The 22,519-nt window shown below is 46.4% G+C and overlaps 1 protein-coding gene across 3 annotated transcripts in view; it reads right to left on the bottom strand.

Moving 5' to 3' along the window:
* The window catches only part of CACNB2 (calcium voltage-gated channel auxiliary subunit beta 2), a 446,893-nt gene extending 426,703 nt beyond the window's left edge, over positions 1–20,190 (bottom strand). The window contains exon 1 of one of the 3 annotated variants that reach the window (XM_059729059.1): positions 20,086–20,190. In XM_059729059.1, coding sequence (XP_059585042.1) covers positions 20,086–20,100 — 15 coding nt within the window. In that variant the 5' untranslated portion in view covers positions 20,101–20,190. Of the gene's footprint in view, positions 1–16,181; positions 16,610–20,085 lie in introns of those variants that run through there. The other 2 variants (XM_006271434.4, XM_006271433.4) reach the window with 2 other exon arrangements.
* Positions 20,191–22,519: the final 2,329 nt, after the last annotated feature.

The following is a 22,519-nucleotide window of genomic DNA, read 5'->3' as shown; positions in this document are numbered from 1 at the left end:
CATTGTACACATTGGGCCTGTCTACACAAGATGCTACATCATTGTAGTGACCAACTATGGCGATGTAGCTTGTCACTATGGTGACATAGCATCAGCAGGCACTAACCATGATGGCACCACAACTGCACAGTATCTCATTGTTACTGCACATTAGGGTCAAAAACAACCCGTGCACTGCCAGAACTGTGCAGTACTGGTGGGTACTGAGCAGTCATTTGGTACTTGCTTCAGCTCAATGCTTACAAATACCAACTGTGCAATCAGGGGCATGTGTAGATGCCGTGGTGATGCGTAAGGGGTGCACAGGAATACACATGCACCCCCTGACAACCAGCATTCCCTGCTTAGGTGACAGGCAGGAGCACTGGTGCCCCCCTGAGAGCACCAGCTGGGGAGTGGGGGCACCAGGAGAAGAAAGTTGGCACTTCTGGGCATGCCGCTGGCACTTTTGGGTTGGCACATATGACCGGAAGGGGGACCTCCCCCCCACCCCCAGTCAGCAAGATTGGGGCACCCCCTCCCCTCTGGCTGCGGACTGGCCATGGGGGTGGGGAGAGTGTCTCCCCGACTCAGGAGGCACCAGTCACCCATGTGTAGATGCACCCAGCAACTAAACCAGAGGCTGGAACAACCAAGTTAATGTATGACACAAGCTGGTATTCCAAAGTAGCTGCCACTGCCCCTGCCACCATGGTTTTTCCCTACCACTTTTCCCCTTTCCCAGCTTGGCACAGGTGCAGCTGCTCACCAGTCAACCCCAGCAAGGGTGAAACCCTCCACTGCCAGAACACCAGTTCCACAAGCTAAATCCAGTGGCATCACAGGTCAGATTTGGCTTGCAGACCAATTTACAACTCTCATATAAAAGGCATTTTTCCCCAGGCCTTGAATTTTTAGGGGGTTTTAACAGAAATTGTTATGACTCTTTCTTCACCATATTCAATTTTGTATATCCTTTTTAATGGATACAGTGTAGAGTACATTATTCAACTTAGCAGGCAAATACATAACAAGAGCCAGTGGCTGGAAGTTGAAGCTAGACAAATTTAGACTGAAAATAAAAGTGCACATTTTAAAGCTCACTTTTAAACAGTGAGCAAATTAATCATGGGAACAATTTATCAATGCTGTTGCAGGTTCTCCATTACTGGAAAATTTTAAATCAAGACTATTTAAAAAAAAAAAAAATCAAAAAAGAATGTACTGCTTCAAACAGCTACAGGGTTTGATTCAGGAAAATCCTACAGAAAATGCTACATAGGAGGTTAGATTAGGTGAACACAGTGGTCCGTCCCTCTTGTCTTTCAAATGTATAACTCCAAAAGCGTCCTGTCAGTTTACATATAACAACCAGCAAACCCAACGTAATACTTTATGGTTTTTCTCTTAATTTACATTAAGACAATGCTAAACAAATTATTCAATTGGCTTAATAGCTATTTTCTCTTCTTAGAGAATAATGTGACTTCATGAATTTTAAACTGCCACAGGTCACTGCACAGTTACTGCTGAGGAACTGGGGAGTGAGAAGAGAGTACCTTTGGAAAAAATATACAAGGTCAAATTAAAAAACAGTTTAATTTGATATTCAAATAGCAGATAAACAAACACATTTATCAATACATAGTAAGAATGATTTACCAAATGTATGCATTTTGTTGTGAGAATGAAAAGTAACTACTGTATTAGAGGGAAAGTGACTCAAATATCTGTCAGTTTACTGAGTGATTCCTTTTCTCAAGTTATCATTAACAGGTACCAAAATTTAGCATATAGAAAGCAAATTAAAAAATTAAGATGGCATATTTTATGCCTGTAAAATTCCTGTGGCAGAAGCCAGAGAAGATAGAAAATTTTAGCTAAGGTAAGTGACAAATATTTGATACCATCAGTAAAACAGATCCAGTAATTTATAGGGATACATCTACGTAATAATTTATACATTCAATTCTCCTCTGATATGATATTTTTCATATTTTGTACCTACTATCTACCAAATGTATCTATAAAATGTTACGGTGTTCAGTTTTGTAATACCTGATATTACCTCTCTATTCTTTATATCACTTTTGGCTGCTTTTCCATTACAAGAATATAGCAAAGTATATAAAAATCAGATGTTCCCACTGTTTATGGTGGACTCATTGGATTAACAGCTATATGTCTGCTAAAAAAGTAGGATGTTAGAAATATGGTTAAAGTAGCGTTTAACTAACAAGACCAATTCCTCAACCTGCAAAGAGTCGATACATTGAACATTATATTGAGACCTAAAAGTATGCCAGATGACAAGAACTATTTGTTGAACATTTTGCAATGCGACTGCCTACATCTGCCACTGCATTTTATTGGTTGGGATCTCAGTTCAAACATTTTGTTTTAGGAGAAAAAAAAGCAGGGATAGTAATCTAATTTCTACAACCAAAATTAACATGACTTGTCTCCAGGAGTGATCAGAATCCAAATCAATATCTAACTGAAATGAAACTCAATCTTTCACTTCATTTTTGTTACACAGTAGGGTTTGCATTTTTTACAAGTGCAAACTGACAATTATATATGAGCACCAGCAAATGTATGCATTAGAGATGTTCAGCATGATAGTATATACACACACTATATAATTGTATGTTATATACTCAAACTTATTTGTGTTCTCCAGGTCAGATGACTGCATAACTAAAAGAAAAAAAAAATCCCATGATACAGGATAATGGTTATTCTCATTATACTAATAAGCAGTCTTAAACTTCGCTCCTTCTGCTAATCAGGGGCAAGCTGGTAGCTGCACGATGGCACTTCTTGATGATTCCATACTGCATCAAGTACTCCCTGTATATTGCCAGCTCCAAAAATTCAAAAGTATTAAAATCTTTTCAAATTCTTATTTTAAAGTAGCAAAATTTAAAAAAAAAAAAAAATCAATCTTACTCATCCTCTGGTTTGAGCCCTTTCATGTAATCTACTTGTTCTCTAACAATGATGCAGATAAGGAATATGCTGAATTTTCAAGGATAGCTGAGATTCTCACTTAGCTCCAAGATATATAGATTTAAAGGAAAATACAAACTCTCAATAAAACTATAGAAGTTAAGGTTAATGATTTTGCTCTTGCATGATTATTCCACTCTTTAAGCATATCTTTCACACAAAGCTCTCTTTGTACACACAAACTTATGAACAGGAACTTACAATTTAAAGAAAAACAGTGAACAGACATATTGAAATGAACTTACTCCTATACCGCAATCTTGTATACTGTATTTTCTTGCATACAACAGCCCCCAGAATATATGTACCTTGTTTATGAAAGGTAGACTAAAGATAAAAAAATTCCAGGTTTATGGCTTTATAAGACAGGGACAGAGTCTAATCTTCAGCAGATGACTCGCCCTCCTTTTCCTGCTTAGGCTAACAGATAGCACAGTGAAACTGCCTTAAGAAAGATTAGTGGAACATCAAGACCATTGAAAAGGAGGGGTGACTTAACACTTGTGCAGTGAAGAACAATTGGCCATTAAGGGTAGGGACAGAGGTTACACAAACTGGTTTAAGTGACCAGAAACTAGTTTAAACCTGTAACAGAACAGAAATTCAGTGCACATAAACCAGTATGAAAATGGTTGAAACCAGTTTGAGATGAACCTGGTTGAATGTAGTATCTGACTTAACAGATTTGGGTCAAACCAGTTTATGCAATGTCTGTAACCAGACCACTTGCTGGTTTAAGATAAATCAGACTCCCCCAGCATCCCCGCACGCTCTCTGGGCTGGGCAGGGCTGTCTGCTTCACAGCAGAGCTGACCCTTCCCCTCCAATCCCTGGATGCAGTTCAGGCAGAGACTTGCAGGCTCCTTCCTCCTCCCCCTCCCTGCTAAGCAGGGATTCCCTCCCCCACACCTCTACCTTGCTGAGAGGTATCTGTACATAAGCAAGCAGACCAGACCCCATGCTAGCTCCAGTCCATGCTTTGACAAAGGCAGAATCAACAGGTAGCTGGTAATGTCCCTCTGTGTTTTCTTAATGGAGTGATAAACACTGAGTTAGGGGTGATAAACATTATTATCAATATCCTGCTGGGGCCTGGCCATGCCCCACCTCCACCCCCCAAGCTCAGTACTGTAGAAGGGAACGGAGGGCTGCTCTAGTGCCCCCCATCTTCTAGCCTGAGTCACTGTAGGCATTTGCCTGCATTTCTGGAATGAAAAGGGAATGTCTATCCACCTCCAAATCAGTTCAAGCTTTTAGTTTAACCTGCAAAGATTGAATCAATTCAGGCTCAGGCTTTTTTTAATGTCTGTCCCTAGCCTAAGTCAACTGACTCACTCAGCTGCCTGAACAATACTGAGGCAGCTGTGGATAAGAAGTGCACTGTGAATAAGAAATCAAATTAGGATGATTTTATTTGGGGCAGAAAATCAGCCTTGCTTAATACGCTTATCCCGATGTGGGGAGGGGGCTAATTGGGTGCACTGTATGCAAGAAATATGATATTAAAAGTAGGTATTTTATCTGCTATTGCAAGAAAAAAAGAGCAGTTTGCTACAATTAAATAATTAGAAATAAGGGGTGAATTGTGGGCATGTAGTCATTGGACTGAATAAATAGCTATGCTAGGCAGTCTTTCTTGAACCCAATGCACTTTGGGACTGTATGTATTCCTGCACTCTAGAATTTTCCAACCTGCTGATCACAAACCAGGCCACTCCATGGTAGGTAGGCAAAAGAATGCATAGGCTCCTACATTAGTTAAGAAAAGACAACGTTCATCTGTTCTTTGGGTGAAAGTCTACACATGAACAACCACAATCTGGTGTAAAATAATTTTTACTTGTGTTCATAATAAAAAGATTCCAGTCCAACAAATACTCAAGCATGGGTATAACTTCACTCACAAGAGCACTTCCATTGACTTCATTACAACACTACTTATGCAAGGAAAGCTATACATGTGCTTTAGTGTTTACCAGAGCAAGACTGCAGCTTGGTTTATTAGTCAGATGTGTGAAGTTCTTTTAAAATGGGCTGTGTTGCCATAGACAAAAAACATAACACACACGTTTAAATTCTGCTGCTTCCTAAAATACCAGGCAGGCAACATAAGAACATTAAAAAAAATCTAGCAAAAAACTTTTGTAAAAAATGTTCACCCAACACAATATTAAAGATGTGATTTTTCTTATTTTTAAGTTAATGTCACTCTTTAATTGAATCCATCTAATCAAATAAGCAATGAAAATAATATTATTATGTTAAACATGTATACTGGGTTCCCTGAATATTAATAGTTTCATATCCAGTTAATTATTTATAAGTTATTAGAAACAGATGAGTTTTCCTTTTACCCAATTAAAAACCCATTTTAACAAGATTCTGCCCTAACACACAGAAAGCATGCATCACCAATTCTTAATTCATTCATCAGTGCTTCGTTCTCCAACATACAAAATAAACAGAATACAGGCTGATCACAGGGATCTTGGTTTTCTATGTTTAAAAATCCAAAATTCTCTGATTAAAGAACCCAAAAATCTGTGTTTTTCCACAAATTAAATGAAACACCACTATCTGTCTAGCTATCAATTGAACTCAATGTTTTATTGATATACTTACAATTTTAAAGCAGTTTGGAAGCCTACCAGTGCCTCAATCATTATAATAAAATAAATTCTAAATACTTACGTATTTTGGCATTTGATTTTGTTTTGTTTTGGTTTTTTATCACAGAAAATCAGAGCTCCCCCTGCCTCCTTTGCTCACCAGGACGTGGGGCCCAGCTGTGGCTACCCCTTCCCTCTGCTGCTTTGTGGCATTTGAGTAGCTCTGATATGCCAGTGCCCTGTCCCTGCCCCTCACTCCCAACCCACAGTCCCCTACCCCCCAGCCCTAGCAGTGCCTCTCACTCCTGACCCACATCCCCCTGACCCTGCCAGTGCCCCTCACTCCTGACCAACTTCCCCCCTACCCCTGCCAGTGCCTCCCACTCCCAACCCACAGCCCCCTGTCCCCCCAGTCCTGCTGGTGCCCCCCCTCCCAAACTGCTGTCCCCCATCCCCAGCCCCCTCAGTGTATGTGCCGTGCCTGCCCCGCCCCACCCCCCCCCCGATTTCTGCACCCACAGTGGGGAACAGGACTGCAGCCAGGCTGATCCACCTTTAGGCAAAAGCTGCCTCTGTGGTGCAGTGGATGAGACCCAGTGCGAGAGGGAGTACCATGCCACCATGTCCACACCAAGGTAAAGTACAGCAGTGGTAGTACAATGCTTCCTTCTGCACTGGGTCCCGGAGCTGGTCCATCCTGGCTGCAGCCCCATGCCCTGCCATGGGTACAAAAATCGTAGGCAGGCCACACGCCTCTCCCTTCCCCCCCCCCCCCAAAATGCATTGCCTGTGACCCCCCCCCCCTCCACAAGTTGCCTATGCCCCAAAGACTTCCCTGGAGTGAGCTGCAGGAGTGGCTCTCCACCACATTGCCTAGCTGCCACATGCATGTATGTGCATGTGGCACCCCCTGCTCCCCACCTCCTCAGCCCCAAGCAGGCTCTTTCAGGCTGGAACTCTGTCAGCCTGCAAGGGGATCCTACTGTTTCTTGGGTTTTTCTCGTTTAAGAGAAAAATCTGCATTTTTCTCCTTTAGAAGATAAAGGAGAAAAACGTTTTTCCATGTTTTTCCACGGCAAATGGAAAACCTGGATCCCGGCTGATCACCATAGGCAAAATGCAATGCTAAGTAACATTTGGAAGACCAAGTCTAAAAGGCCTCAAATAACTTGCACTCTACAATCAGTAAACCAGTTGATAATGATTTTAAATGAATAACCACTGCAATTTGTGTTAGTTCTTATATCAAAACAGAAAAAGTCAGCATATTTAGTATATTCAGTAGCAGCCGATTCCCAATCCAAACTGCTACATAATGGATAAAACAGTGCCAGGCACTAAAACTGATATAAAAGTTAGTGGCAGAGCTAACATGATAAAAGCAGGCATGTTGGCCTCCTTCAAAGACCCGAAGATGGATGTAGAGTATTTAGAGAGCAGAGTCACTGAAGTGGACAAAAGTGATGATGCAGGGAAGGAGCTGGGATGAATTAAGCACAGAGAAAACAAAAATAAAGAGCTGAAATGAAGATTAAATTATGTTAGAGTCTGGAATGAAGGACTAACCAAGAACAAAATAGTTTCTACAACAATGGAGAAGTGTTATCCTAAAAGATTTGTGGAATATTTTAATAGAGAATTGCTAGAGTAGGTAGGGAATGTTCCTGTAGAACAGACAGAAAATGCTGTTTTTTTCCTCCCTCTGCAGCAGGATTTAACACCAAGAAATTTATGAGTATACATACAGTGGATAACAAAGAACAGAGCTTTAGGGAAATGCAGGACATGCAGATCTAACCAGACCACTCAGTTCCAGAACAATGCATTTCCACTGTCAGTAACCTCATCTAGTGAGGGCGAGGTACATTAAAATCTTTATACTTGGTCCAATGCCAGACATATCTTATCTCAAAAGCAAGTGTTTCAAGCACTTCAGCCATGAGACTCCATAGATTCTTGCCCCTAATGATATACAGTAAGTGTTCAAAATTGTTTATTAGGCTTACAGATAGAAAAATGTCATGAGTATCCTAATTTCTCCTTTTGCCATAGAAGACACTCTCATTTCACTGGCAGCCCCTATATACAGCTATTCATTTGCTACATAAGCTGCTAGCCGAAGCCCACAGTCTCCATTACAGACATTTTATTGCAGGGGTGGGCAAAATATGGCCCATGGGCCGGATTCCGCCCACCAACTGATTGGATCCAGCCCATGAGTCCAGTTCCCAGGACATAGTACCCATAGCAGGTGCCTACCAGTCGATTGGATCCAGCCCAAAGCTGCCCCTGCAGTGCTCCACATAGGGCCAAGCTCCACCTGGAGCAGCCAGTGCTGCATTCCTGCCTGCGTCCGCTGGCCCCGGCCCCGGTCCCAGCCAGAGTTCACAGCTTCTGGCAAGGCTGCTACTGGTGTGGCTGCTACCCAAGTGCTGCTTGGCTCCTCACACCTCCAGTGGTGGCTCCTCCTCCTTCCCCTGCAATGCCACTCTAGGTAGGGAAGTAGCTTCAGCTGGGTAGCTCCTGCCCCACTGTGTGGGCTCCAGCTCCTGGATGCCTTCCACCCACTCCACCCATCCAGCATGATGAGCAGCCACCTGCAGGCAGGTGGGTAGAGGGGATAAAAAGCAGCCAGGAGCTGAAGCCAGAGCCCCACATGGTGGGGCAGGAGTCACCCAGCTGAAGCTCCCCCCCACCCAGAGCAGCATAACAGGGGCGGGAATAGGAGAAGCTGCTGCTGGAGGTGGTGGGGAGCCAAACAGGACCTGGGAAGCTGCAGCTGCATTAGGAGCAGCCCCATCAGTAAGCCATGCATGCTAGCTGGGGCCAGGTCAGTGGGTGCAGGCAGAAGCGAAGTGTGAGTTGCCCAAGGTAGGAGCAGGCAAGACTCAGCCCCACAGAGCACCACAGTAGCAGCTGTGGACTGCACTGCCTGGGCAAGCTCTATTGCATGCACACCCTGTCCCCCCCCTCCCCTCACCCCCAACTGGCTCCCAGGACCTAATGCCCAGGCAACTACTCCCGCCTCCTACCCCCCCCGTGCGCGCGCACCCCCCCCACACACAAATGCCCCCTGTAGACCCTCCCACAGAGGCAGAGCCATAATCCACTCCCTGCATGCCCCTGCCTGCAGAACCTGTGCCTATCACAGGTTCTGTGCACCCGTCATAGCTCTGCCCCGGGCCCCAGCTCCATGCTGTCACCAGTCTTGCCCACCCATCCTGGTTCCAAATACTGCTCCTGCCACCTCCCCATGGCCCCATCCCACACAGGGAGTTTTGGCGAGTTGTTGCATGGCAGGAGCAGTGCTGACCTAACCTGTGACAGCTTATCAAAAACTTCCTATGTGGCCTGCAGGCCCAAATAATTGCCCACCCCTGTTCTGCTGTGCCTGGCAGACCCATCCTAACTCTCTAATCACAATCCAGTACAGGACAGATCTTTTCTCCTTCTGTGTCAGCCTATGATATGCTGTTGCCATTAGAAGCATCTGGGCTGTAAGGTTTCCAGAGGGTCAGGACTCACCATATAGACACTCTCCATTTCTAACATCCATTCTCTATTGACCAGGAGAAGGTAGGACATGGTATGCCCTCCTCCCACAGACCACCTCTCCTCCTAACTGCCATGAAACCCTCCTAGCCCTTCCATCCTACGCTACCCTAGAGATAAGTAGTCAGTGTAAGGCTAAACAGATTAATCACACCATTCATCAGGACCTCTGAATTCAGTATCAGTGAAAGAAGCATCCCTGGGTTTTTAGGCCTATGAGCCTATTCCAGTGTTCCATTTATACTGTAGACTACACACCTACTCTTTTTCATGTCCTGGAAGAAGTCACATAGAAAACTTGAGCAGAAAGAAAGATGTAGAAGGGGACTGTCCTCAGTGAGGCAGAAGACTGGATACAAAGAGACCTCAAGAAAAGCCTCCCTTAGCCAAGGAGGCTGGAAAACCCTGGAAACAAGGTCTAGGAGAAGTCCTGCAGGGACAGTGAGACTTCTTTTGATTGAATGTGTTACTTGGAATCTTGGGTCTTATGTTGACACAGAAAAGCACCGAGTAGAGGAACTGGAATGGTAGAGTCTGGAGCATAATGTCTTCTTTTCTGCCGAGAGGGGGGGGAAAAAGGGCAAAAATCACTGAAGCTCTGTGAAATCCTGTTCAAATTTCTGATTCAAGGAAAAAAAAGGAAGTAAAACCAGATTGCTTCAGATTGAGCCAACAACTTGGGCTGTGTAGCAGCGTAACAGAGCAGTTGGCCTGCAGAAGGAGATTTTGGGGAGCGGGATGTGGAATCATGGCAGCATCTGCTGCCAGGAGCCTGGCCTGTCCCACTCTGGGGCAGAGGAGGCAGACTGTGTGTGGCTACAGTTGACAACATGCAATACCTAAGTGAGAAACAAATGCCTCTGGAAGAAACTGATTACATAGATCCAACCTAATATACATAAAAACCAAGATTATGGAGACTGGACCTGTCAAGAAGTTGGAGAAAAAACAAGAGAAATAAAGTTAAGCAAACAGCACTGGTTTATATTCAAAAGCTATTGTGATTTTTTTTCCCCAACATAGGAGTGCAAGACTGGAACACTGTTTTGGTTAAGAAAAAACACCACATCCCACAGGCAATCATATTGAAAAAGGGGAATCTGGTGTTCTCTCTTCTCTGTGTTAATCTGCCCTATTTAAAACATTGCCATCTTGCAGTTGGTAATCTAGAGACTGATAGCTTAGCATAAAACACTCAATATACAGTTAAAACATTGTTGGTAATCAGTTAAATGGGGGGGAAACATGTTCTCTGTCTATGAACTGTAATGTCAGCTTCTGAGTTAGTACAGATACTTAAATATTTTGTTACAAAATCTTCATTTAACAGGCAAAATGGAGTACAGGACCTAACCTCAGGGCTGCAGAAAGGCTAAACACTTGTCTAGAGTATACACTTAAACTCAATGTAAACAATGCTTTTTAAGTACACTGCACTGTCTAATAGGTGGTTTAGAGGCAGTTATTAAAAGCCTGGAAAATGAGAGGAGCTAATCAGTTTCTGGGTTGCCAACACCACAGAACAAACAGATTCCTGCATTTAAGCTGCATTGTTCACAGCTGTAGGTGCCTAGTATTAGTGATCCTAGGCTCCCATCATTCTCCATGCTTTTCATAGAAGCCCTTTGACATCTGCTTCCCTTTCCTGGACTATAGGGCACTTAAAAAAAAAAAAAAAAAGTACAATTAGACACAAAGTAGACAGTTTGGCTAGGGACAGACATTCAAAAAGCTGGAGCATGAATTGATTCAATGTTTGCAGGTTAGGCTAACCTGAGTAGATTGAACCAATTTTAAAGGGTAAAGGCATTCACTTTTGACTCTGGAAATGCAGGCACATGCCTGCAGTGGATCAGGCCAGAAGCTGGAGGGCCCTAGAGCAAGCCCTCAGCTGGGGGGAAACTAAGCTGAGGGAAGAGCTGGCTGGTGGCAGGAGTGGAGGCAGGACCAGATGCCAGTGGCCTGAGGGGGAAGTGGATGTTTAATCCCTGCATTGCACCGGGGGCAGCGCAAGCACCAATAGGCTCTGCTCATGTACCCAGGGCCCTATGCCCAGGGCTGCAGAGGCCAGACGCCAGTAGCCTGAGTGGAAGGGGGAACTGCTGCAGGCCAGGCACTGCCTTCGTCCCTGGGCCACAGGGCCAGGCTGGAATGGACTGGGCTGCACTCCTGTGGCAGTCTATTGCGTCTCCCCACTACTGCCCTGCCCCTGGCCCACCCCAAGCACCCAGCGACTACACAAGCAAGCAGCACATGATAGGTGCTTCATCTCTGCCCACCGCTATAGTTTGTTCTGCCGCTGCTGCCTCTGGGAGAGAGAAAGAGGGGTCAGGGAGCAAACTGCAGCCCCTGTGTAGGGCTAGAGACAGGAGGTAGCGGGTGTTGCCCCCTGCCCCCTAGAGCCACTCCAAACTGGGCCATGCTGCTGCAGTGGAAGGCAGCAGAGAGTCAGGCTCCATAACTAGCCCTGGCTCCCCACCCCCCGCAGCCAGGTCACATCTCCACACTCCTCCCTGCCGCCAGCTGGCCACTCCTTTGAGGGACTCAGCCCAGTCACTGTAGTGCAGGCCCTGCGGGAGGAGATCTTCAGCATGGGATGGAACCAGTGCTGTGTTGGTGCCTGCACTGCTGCTGCCTGTAATGGGGGGATTACACCCCCCCACTTACCCTCAGGCTACTGGTGTCTGGCTACTGTGGCCCCAGGTGCACAAGCATAGCCTTTCAGTGCCTGTGCCCCCCTTCCCCCTGCAATGCGGGGATTAAACCCCTGCTTTCTCTCAGACTGCTGGGGTCTGGTTGTGCCCCCACTCCTGCCACTGGAACAGTGAGGGGGGTTTGGGGCTGAGGATACCTGGCAAGGGCTACTGCCCCCTTGCCAGGCAGATCCGGCAGCAATCCAGAGCAGGGTTCCCACCCCCACCTCTTTTGCAGTCACGCAGAGCAGTGACAGAGCTCTGGCTAGGGAAGAGAGGGGTGAGGCTAACCCTGCTTGGCTGGAATAGACAGCCCAACCCAGCCTAGCCCAGCGCTGCAAAGCATGCTGGGGGGACTCCGATTTACCTTAAACCAAGAAGGGGTCTGGGACAGAAGTGCCGTAAACCAATCTGTCCTCAATAAGATAAGTCTGATACAACAATCAACCAGGTTTATCTCAAACTAGTTTTGGCCATTTTGAAACTGGTTTATATGCACTGATCTTCTGTTCCGTTACAGGTTTAAGCCAGTTTCTGATCACTTAAACTGGTTTGTGTGCAACTTCTGTCCCTAGCCTTTCAGTCCCTACCAGGAGTACAATGAGGTTATGAATTAGTGTGCTGACAGATGCTTATACACTCAAGTAGTCTATAAATGTAACCTGTATATGGATTATTAATGCTTGTCACTATGTAAGCAAGAAGTAACAAAACTGAAACTGGTGTTGTGTTATGCAGTTAGGTGAGTTATGCACTTATCTGGTTAACATAAATCAGTTCCATTATAGCAGGGTACTAGAGGGCAACGTAATAAATCTGGTGCTGCTCTTCAGGCTCCTCATTATAGGAAAATAAGTCAGTGAGAAGGGGGAAAAAGATCTGTGGCAATTAGGAAGATAGTGAGAGACCTGGGAGAACAGCAATTAATGTAGCTATCTCTATAACCAGACAAGGGTATTGAGCCCTTTAGGAAGATTGTCAACAACATGTACAGACAGCAAAACAAACATTGTACCATGCCTCACGACTTCAATTTCTCTCCACCAGAAATGAACCGGAGCGTGGATCTGAAATCAACCTCATTCAACCTGAGGACAACCATATATAAAGCCAAATACCTGATTATTTATTTACTGGATCAGAGCCTGCACATTCACATGAGAAGTGAAAGAAAGCTCCCCTGGAACACTGAAGCCCCTTGACATGAAAGAAGCAAGAACCTATTATCAAAAAAAAGTCATCAGAATATGGCTAGGCTTTCAGAAGTTATAACTGGAAGTAAAAGGAATATCCCAAATGAGCAGGTATGTGCTTTCATTTGCAATTAGTTAAGTTTTAGAAACCAAATTGTTGAAGTTGTATAAGGAAATAAGAAAAAAAGCAAAATGAAGCCACAGGAAAAGGGGTAAACATTCTTTTTAGATATTATACTCCTCCACCTCTGTCCCCTAGCAGGTTATTCTATAGTTGATTATTACAGGGCTTCAGGATCCTTCCTTTCATGCATCCCTCTTTAGCCACTAATAGACATGACTATTTACTATACAGAGAGATGGTCTTTGTTCCAACAAGCTTTTTAGCAGAGTTTCAGCTAGACTTCCATGATCAGTGCCTCAAAGGGATTTAATTTTCTTGCAAAATATTAGAAAACAGTATTAGACCACTATGCAACAAATCATCTTCCATACTACTGGAAACAATAGCAACAGAAAAGCACAAACTATCAGCAATCACACTAGCTCCTCAACAGAGCTATGACTTAGCTTGGCTAGCTGGCATGCATCTTAATACCATATTTCCTCACATACCACATGAAACTCTCCTCTTCAGAATTGGCTTTCCAAAACTGGGGTTTGTGGAAAACTTGCCTTAAATGGAGAAGTTGATTTCCTGCCCAGAATAGCAGCAATGGCATTTCTATTCATGCAGTGCTGAGAAAGCAAATAGACTTCATGGCTCATCAGAAGCTGCCTTGGCATCTGGTAATTGCTATCTATGCAACAGGTGTTAACCACCCATTCCCCTTTCATGTTCCAATAATCAAGTGATCCTTTCTTATGAAATTTTACTGCAGAATTTGCACTCCTGGTCACTCTTCTCTTTAGTCCTGAAAACCATTTTTAGATTTTTTTGAAATCCTAGTTCTCCCACGGACCCCAGGCTTCAGCAGCAGCTACAGTTTCAGCTTTCGGCAGAGCAGCCAACACTTCAGGGTTAAAACTGTAAGTTCTGCAGCAAGTTCTTCAGTTGCTTGCAGAGCAATTGTAAGAGCAGCAAAGGGAGTGAGGGTGAGCTGAGGATCAGACTCTGTCCTTGTTGTATGCAGACATATCACTGGAAAAAATCTTTTTTGTTCTTCATTTTGCCATCCCAAAAACAAGTTACGTGTCTTGTTTGGGGGTGCGTGATATATGCAAGAGAATACAGTATATAGTTGGTTCTATCCCTGTCTAGCAGGAATGATATCATTCCTGGCAGCAGCACTTCTGAAAGATTAATTAAGAAGTGATGTTATACCATAAACTTTCCCCCCCTCTAATATCTTTGCTGAGAACATTTCTTAGGAAGTATTTTTTTTAAATATTTACAATGATCATACGACATGATAACCCTATGCATACCTTATACACATGAAGGTAAGGTGAGCATTTCTGGAATACCTTTAAAATATTGCAGTTAATAGATCACAAATCCTGCATTCAGCCTCCCTATTTTTAGTAATATCAAGTTTTTATTGCATGCATTTTAGGCATTTTTTTCCAGTGATAATATTTTGAAGTCAAAAGAATGGTCTTTCAAGTATTGTGAGATGCTAAAGAATTACTTTAACTTTATTATTCAAATATTTTTTCCAATAACCTGGAAACTCTTGATGAAACAAGTTTGCATAAGATTAAGGACATGCAAGGAGGCTAAGGAAGAAAAGACCACTCTGTCACCTGATGGACCTTGGTCCAGTGAAGTGGAATTTGACTGTATTTATGAAAAGATGTATTATCCACCACACCCCTCAGAGGTGGTACAATCACCTACCCTGGAGATCTTTAAAAAAAACAATTTGATGCACACCTGGCTGGGGTCATCTGAGCCCAGCAGTCTTTCCTGCCCAAGTGCATGGGAGCTGGACCCAATGATGTCGTGAGGTCCCTTCCAGCCTCTAACATCTATGAATCATTCACCATTATGAAAAATGGAGATTCATGCATTCAGAAAACAACAATATGAATGAGAATACAAGCATGGGACCTCACAGACAAATAAAGGCCGTTAGTTTTCACTTTTGTAGATGGGTTGTAGTTAAGATCAGCAGTGGACACGGGCTCATATCACAAAACCACCATGAAATTTGGTAATTATCTGTTGGAAGTGTCTGTCTGCTCAGGACAGGACAGACATGAGAAGAGCAGAGATGAGAAATTAGGTGCCTTGGCACTGCCTTGTGGAGAAGCTTGCAGAGCCTGGCGCCCTACAGCGTTGCTCCTGACTGTAGCTCCAGAAGCAAAGCAAAGCAAACACCCTCGTGGTCTCTTTTAAAATCACAAGCTAATGTCCAAATAAGAAAAGAAAAGGAAACAACCTATTTAAATCATCTCTGATAAAAAAAAGGTGAAGTCTAGGGTTATCTGCCAGTCTGCCCCCGCTTTCCACGTGGCAACATTTCTAATCTACCCCACTGTGGCCAAGCTGGGCTTCCTTTTCAACTAAAATGAAGGATCAGAGATAGGTGCGAAAGCGACCAAAAGCCATCAACAGCCCAAAACGGGGGCGGGAACCCGGCGCTCCATCTTTTAACGAGAGCCAGAGCATTCCTGAAACACGCAGGCAGATTTTTACCACGCACAGCCTGGGCTTAAAAATAGCAGCCTCAGGCTAAACAGCAAAGCAGCGTCAAGCTGGCAGAGATGTAGCGCAACCGCGCACGAGCCCGTCTGGCAAAACACGGGGTCTTGAGGAGGTGCGTTAGCCTCCATCACACACACAATATCCAGCCCCCTTCAGCAACTTCCCTGCTGGAGCAACCTGCGCGGGGAGCTCCTCCTTTTCTCCGGGAGGCTGGAAGCGGCCAGGGGAGGGAGCCTGGCCCGCGCCCTTGCCCGGCCGGGCGAGCCTGGGGCGCCCCGGGGCGCGGGCGCGGGAGCCCCGGCCGGCAGACGCCTACGGGGAAGGGCGCCGAGTTTGGGAGCCCGGCTCTCCCCTGGCCGGAGGGGCTGCACCCGCGCGAGCCGGGGAGCGGGTTAGAGCCGCGCCCTGCCCCGGGCGAGGCGCGGGGAGCCGCCCGCGGGCTGAGGACACCACGCGGCCCGTGGGGGACCCCCTTCCCCTCCCCCGCGCCTACCTGCGCGGCCGCCGCTGCGGGCAGGGGATTGTCCAGCAGCTCCATCTGCAGCTCCTGCGCCGCCGCCGCTGCCGGGGTGGGAGGCGATTTGGACATGTCGCTTTGGACCATTGGAGAAGAGTCCCGGGGAGCCGCTGCCAGAAGCCGGGCACAGCGGCGCGGGCGCGGGCTCCTCAGCGCCGGGCCATGCGGCCGGCAGCGCGCGGGGCGATCCGGGCGCGCGCGGGGCTTCTGCGTCCAGCTCCGGCGCCGGCGACTGGAGCGAAGGGAGCGGGCACCGGCGTCGCCGGGCGGGGGCGGGGGCGGAGGCAAGGGGGAGGCGCGTCGGGCCGGGAGAAAGTGGCAGCGACCATCGCCCTGCTGCCGCGCGGGGCTGGGGTCTCCTCCGACGGGACGGGACCCGCCCCACCGGCCCCGGCTCCCCGCGGGGCAGCACCCCAAGCCCCGGGCAGAGCCGGCACCTCACGGCTGCCGCGGGCTCCTTTTATGGGCATCACTATTGTTGCCGCCGCGGGCGGGGCGCGCCTGTGCCCTGGGCCTCCGCGCCGCCGGGGCAGCTGGGCGAGGGCGAAGCTCCCCGCGCCCCAAGGCAGAGGCTACCCCGACCCCGTGCAAACTTTTAAAGCAGGGCCAGCTCCCGTCCCGCGGCAGGCGCCGTCTCCCCCCGCCCCAGCCCGCTCCGTGGCTCGTGGGGCGCGGGGGCAGCGCAGCACTGCCTTCCTGCTGGGCTTCTGGGGCTGCTCCAGCCACGTCTCCCAGTGCCCAGAGAGCAAAGGAAGAGGAGAAAGAGGTCCTGTTTGCATCCTAAAGGGTCCTGCACGGGTTAGAGCAGGGGTCGGCGACGTGTTTGGACCGAGTGCCAAAACACCCGAAAACTCAGCGCGGCAGGGGCAGATGGTAAAGGGCCAACCCTTGTTGCGGCAGCACAACCCCGGCGCCTTCCCCACCGTCCGCCCTGAGGTGCAAGTGCCAAGCAAAACGCCTTCGTGTGCCACGCTCTGGTACCCGTGTCAGGGGTTGCCTACCTCTGGGCTAGAGGCAGAGATTTAGCCCTTCAACACTTGAAATCCATCAAGTCTCTCACTAAAATAGCTCAGGCAGCACCAGAGCTGGCACGCTCTGGAGGCTCTCCCTGCCTGTGGAAATGACAACTCTTATAGACTAGCCCCCACTGGCCACACTGGCCAATGCAATCAATGCTGCGCACCCCTGGTTCAGGGTTAGGAGTGCTGGTTAGCAGTGATGGGAATGGCCCTGGAATGCACCAACCACCTTTGAGAAGGAGATTTACTTATCTCACCTAGTAAAGGGAGAAGTATAGCAGTGGCAACAGCCTTAGAGAAGGTACAATGCATAAAGCTGCTCTTCCAGTCAGCTACTTTGTCTGGGATAGGGCTCAGCACTGGAGATGAAAACAAGAACTCCAAACATCCTAACCCTTGGTTAAATTTGGGATCACAAGAACATAAGAAGCAATTCTATACAAGAAACCAGAAAACAAGTGAAAAAGCTCCATCTTCCAAGAATACCTTCAACCTCTCCCCATACAGCCTAGCAAAGAATCAGTTTGTCCTCTTTTTCATAATGGTCCCTGAACACTCTTTCAGTTTGGTGCTCATAGATTTTACAGTAGTTCAGTGCTAGCGTTGTAGTATCTTGCTGGGACTGCCTGCCTGAAGACATTCAGATTTACACTTGTATTGCTTTTCCTATGGAAAAAAAGTGTAGATAAATATCTTTGCCAGGATCATTGTTTCTGCAGTGTAGGATTGTTCTGAATGATGGATATCTGGTAAGTCCTCACTAAATCTACTTTATCATGGACTTTCAGACTTTATCCCAATTATTTACTCCTTTGTCACTTCCAGATTTCACTTCAGCAGTGATGCCTAGAACTGGTCTCATTTGAGCAGTGTATCTAGAATGGCACATGCTATTTTTAAGTGGAGTATCTCATACGTATTTGGCTGAAAACAACCAGCCGCCTTCAGTATATAAAGCCTTCAAGAGGTTTGCTGGAATCTGGATAGCTAAGACACTGCGTCTATCCTTAAGCCATTTTTCTGTGGAAGAGATTAACAAAAATAGTTGGCTGTTATACTTATTGCTATGAATTGGAGTTCCTAGAAGGACAGTTATACACAAGGGGCACTCGGCTTCGACATGTGATATCCCATCTTAGTCTAGGCATACTGCAAGGCCATCTTTCCCTCATCACACATTTGGGGAGAGGGTAAGTGAACATTTGAATGTTCCTCATTTATGTATGTGAATATTTTGTATTATGAATGGACACACATTACTTGTAGTTTGAACAGACGAATGAAACAGAATCAGATTTCCCATAAAAAAAATTCCTGTGGTTTATGTATGTGAAATTTGGCCAAGACTTTTCTTCCCCTGGAAGAAGAGAAAAAAACAAAGCACCAGTACATGAAGTGATTAAAGCCCCCTTTCCAAGCCATCACAACTAAGCCACTTTTGTAACATCTAATCATGCTTAAATGGATGTTTTTATTATTTAAGATATTGTCAGAATTCTTGAGTATCTTGGATAACACTAACATGTTTGGAGGGGTGTTTTGTTCTGGGTTCGGGAGTTTGTTTAAAAATCAAAAATGCTGACCCAGCAAATACTCAAACCTTGATCTCCCAATGTTGATGCAAGCCTGCAGTATGCAGATTAAGTCCTTAATTCCCAATACCTTTTACATGTTTGGGAGAAGAAAAAAAAAAAATCAGTTTTAGAAATAATTTTGCTAATCTCATTATGTTCTATTCATCAAAAAGAGAGAAAGGTAGCATCATACATACACATTTTATATATTTAGGTAGGTGCATACATGTGCATGTGCATGTGAGCACACAAACAGCAAAAGCCAGCTCCATCAAGACTGTCAGGCTGCATAACCTTGACTGCTGTCAGTGACTCATATTTTCCTTCCCCCACCCCCAGGCAGTCATCTCTTGATCAGCCCATCTCTTCAGGCAGAGGTAGTTAACCATGTTAGTCTGAAGTTAGGCTGAAGGCAAGACAGGGTGGCATGTTATACCAGTGTAACAGGTATCTGCTCTGGGCTGATCCAAATGTGGCCTGCACACCTGTTCCTGGGGCAACCGCCCACCTTCTTGTCTGCTATGCCTTGCTGTTAACTGACTAATTGATGTTAATTAGCGGGAGGCTGCCCTTGTACCACCCCGCTGCCAGGGGCGCTATCTGCAGCTCTGTTTCCTCCCCTACACCGCAGCCCACGCCTCGCCAATGGAATAGACATTATGTCTTAGCCTTATTACAATCTAGCCCCTTTTTGTCCTCTCTGGGCCTTTCTTCCTTTTATAGGTGCCCTCTCCAGCACTAGGGCTCTCCCCGCCCCTATCTCATTATGTGCCCTCTTCTCTGGGGCCTCCTCAGTAATGCTGCCCCCTTTTCTCGGGCTCACCGCACCCGCACTGGGGCTTCTCAGCAATGCCACCTCTCTGGGGCTCCTCAACTGCCCTTCTCTGGGCTTACCACGCCTGCACTGGGGCTTCTCAGTAATGCCGCCCTTCTCTCAGGGTCTTCTCAGTAATGCCGCCCTCTCTCCAGGGCTCACCGTGCCCCCACTGGGGCTTCTCAGCAATGCCCCCTCTCCGGGGCTCACTGCGCCCGCACTGGGGCTTCCCAGCAATGCCCCCTTCTCTGGGGCTTCTCAACTGCCCCTCTCTGGGGCTGGGGTCTGTGCATCCCGAAGGCTGCACCCTCACTGGCACTGGGGTCCCCACTCCAGTGTGAGTCCCCTATGAGGCCTCCTCCAACCCCTAATAGCCTCACCCAAACCACTGGTTACAAATAGCAACACAAACGTAAGCCACTTGGCTATAACATAAATGGAAGCCACCTGGCCATAACAATAGTCCAGCCTACCAGGGAATACTCCATCCCTCAGCCATGTCAGATGCTGCACCTTCAGTCAGGCTTTCCCTCTCTTCCAAGGCAGAGAGCTCCTTCCTCCTTGGCTGCTGGCAGTGAACTCCCTCCAGCTCCATCTCCTAAGGTTTAGAAAGGGACAGGGCCTGGCTCCCTTAAATCAGCTGACCGCTGGCAGGTGTGATTGCTTGTTAGCTCCCATTGCCCTGGCAACCAACAGCAGGGCTCCTTATTCCCTGCTAGGGCTCTTTCCCTAGCAGTTTCCTCTCTTTAGGAGCAGGGCACCTAAGTGGTCTGCGACAACCAGTTTATTCAGAGACTATTTCATGCAGACTATTTCAAATGACAAAGTAGGCTGTGAGCCTACAAAAGCTCATGCATCTTCAAATAGGTAAGGTGCTATCCTGCCTTACTTTCTCTGTTTAGACTTACGCCAAAAGCAGTTGGCAAATTTTCTACCCTATGCAACCATACTTCAAAACATGCACATTCTATAAAAATCACAAGCCTCAGAGTAGGAAGAATTGAGCGGGCACCTTTCCATGCCTTGCATCTCTCCCCATTTCATTAATTTGAAAGGAATCTTGACCAAAGATGCCATCTTAATTGAAGTGACGATAGGAACCGGATCTATCAAACTCACTAATACACAGCTGATGACAGAAAGCATTTATTAGCATCAATCCTCTAGTCAGTCTCACAATACAGTATCTTCTTTTGCTACCAGCTCTAGGTATTAGAAAGTAGGTTTTGTTCCTGTGTGTGTTTTATGTATATGGTCAGACCAACTAAGCAACTCTTACAATTTAGAAATCACTTGAATCCAAAAATATTCCATTTACAATTAAGATAGAATATGGACATGCTCTGGAGTAAATAGGACTCCACTCTGTAGTAAAAGTGGCCTGGACACATGATGCATAGCATTCTGCTGACAGTGTTTGAGAAAGATGCTTCTCAGAAAGACGTAGTAACTCCTCACTAGTGTGCTAGTTTGCCTGCTCCCCTAGTTGAGTCCATCCTAGGGTAACCATTTGTTCAGTTAGCCTCTGGAAGACACTCTGGTAGTTTCAGGCATGCAACTTTCTATGCAAAGCATGCAATATGAGCCCAAGGGTTGTTTTTTTCTGCCTTGCTGCTTCCATGCAATGAGGTACATAGGGCTAGGATTTCTGAATGAAGGGATTGCTCAAATGCTGTTTGTGACCATCTCCATTCCAGGATAAAGACAGCTGGCTGGAAGTACCAGCCTGCATCACTAGTACTTCCTCTTGGGAATCCTGGAATCAGAACTCATGGTAGAGGTGATATCTTTTATTAGACCAACTAGATTTCTGCAAAAATCTTTATTTGCAAGCTTTTGGGCACAAGCATCCTTCTTCAGGCATAAGAAAAAAGATTGTAAAAGTTCTCTTAGGTAGAAATGAAAGTTCATATTTCATAGGACAGTTGGAGATGTGGTAAAATCTCCTGTTTGGAACAGTTTTTTCTAGGATTATATTCCTGCCACTGTTTGGCAGAGAGGCACTCCTGCTTCATTCTTTACTCTATTTACGACCTGCATACGAGTGTATATAGACGCATCTAATTTTGTGTCACAGGGAACTGTGGGAAGACAGGGACATGAGAGGCTTGGTTTCTTTCAATCAAGTACCAAAGCTACTTTTACTCATTTAAAAATAAAATTATCAGAAATTTGGATGCTCACAGAAGTAAGGAATTTGTAGTACTAGCACCTAAGCACTGAATTATACTATATGCTTAATAGTATGAGAGAGAGGTCAGTGGCGATGCAAAGGGGTGCACGTGCACGCCCTGAGAACGCCAGTACACTCCCCGATAGGCCACACTCCCCGCTTAGGCAATGGGCGGGGGGTGGGGGGGGAAGCAGGAGCGCTGGTGCCCCCCCCCCCCTCCCCGCAAGCGCTGGCCAGGGAGTGGGAGCACCGGATGAAGTGCCGCAGCCACTTCCAGAAGCACCGCGGCCGCTTCCCAGTCAGCACGATTAGCTGCAGCAGGACCCTCCTCTCCAGTTTCTGACTGGTTGTTGGGGGGGGGGGGCCAGAGGGCATGTGACCCTCCTGATTAAGGTGGCACCAGTCATCCAGAGAGGTTGAAAACTTACAGCCTGAAAGCCAGAGTTAGGGAGATTCCTAGATGCAAATCCTGTGCTTGTTCCAGTTACTGATAGGCAGACAAGTGCAATAGAACTGCTGTCTGACAATAATATTTTCCCTGTCCAGGCTTTACCACTCCAAACACCTTTCAATCCAACAGGCTCTAGTTTACTCCTGACTTCCCTGTCTCTTGGACTTGCTATTAGTGTTTCACTTGGGCTCACCTTTCAACCTCTGCATTCTTGACTGCAATGTACATTAATTTCTAGCTTTTTCTCTTTCATGGTTTTCAATCTGGAGCTCTTTTCAGTCAC

This window comes from Alligator mississippiensis, chromosome 5 (genome assembly GCF_030867095.1).
Source record: "Alligator mississippiensis isolate rAllMis1 chromosome 5, rAllMis1, whole genome shotgun sequence".
Taxonomy (NCBI): Eukaryota; Metazoa; Chordata; order Crocodylia; family Alligatoridae; genus Alligator; species Alligator mississippiensis.
The sequence above is the reverse complement of the archived record's forward strand: the minus strand, read 5'-3'. Positions and strand labels throughout refer to the sequence as shown.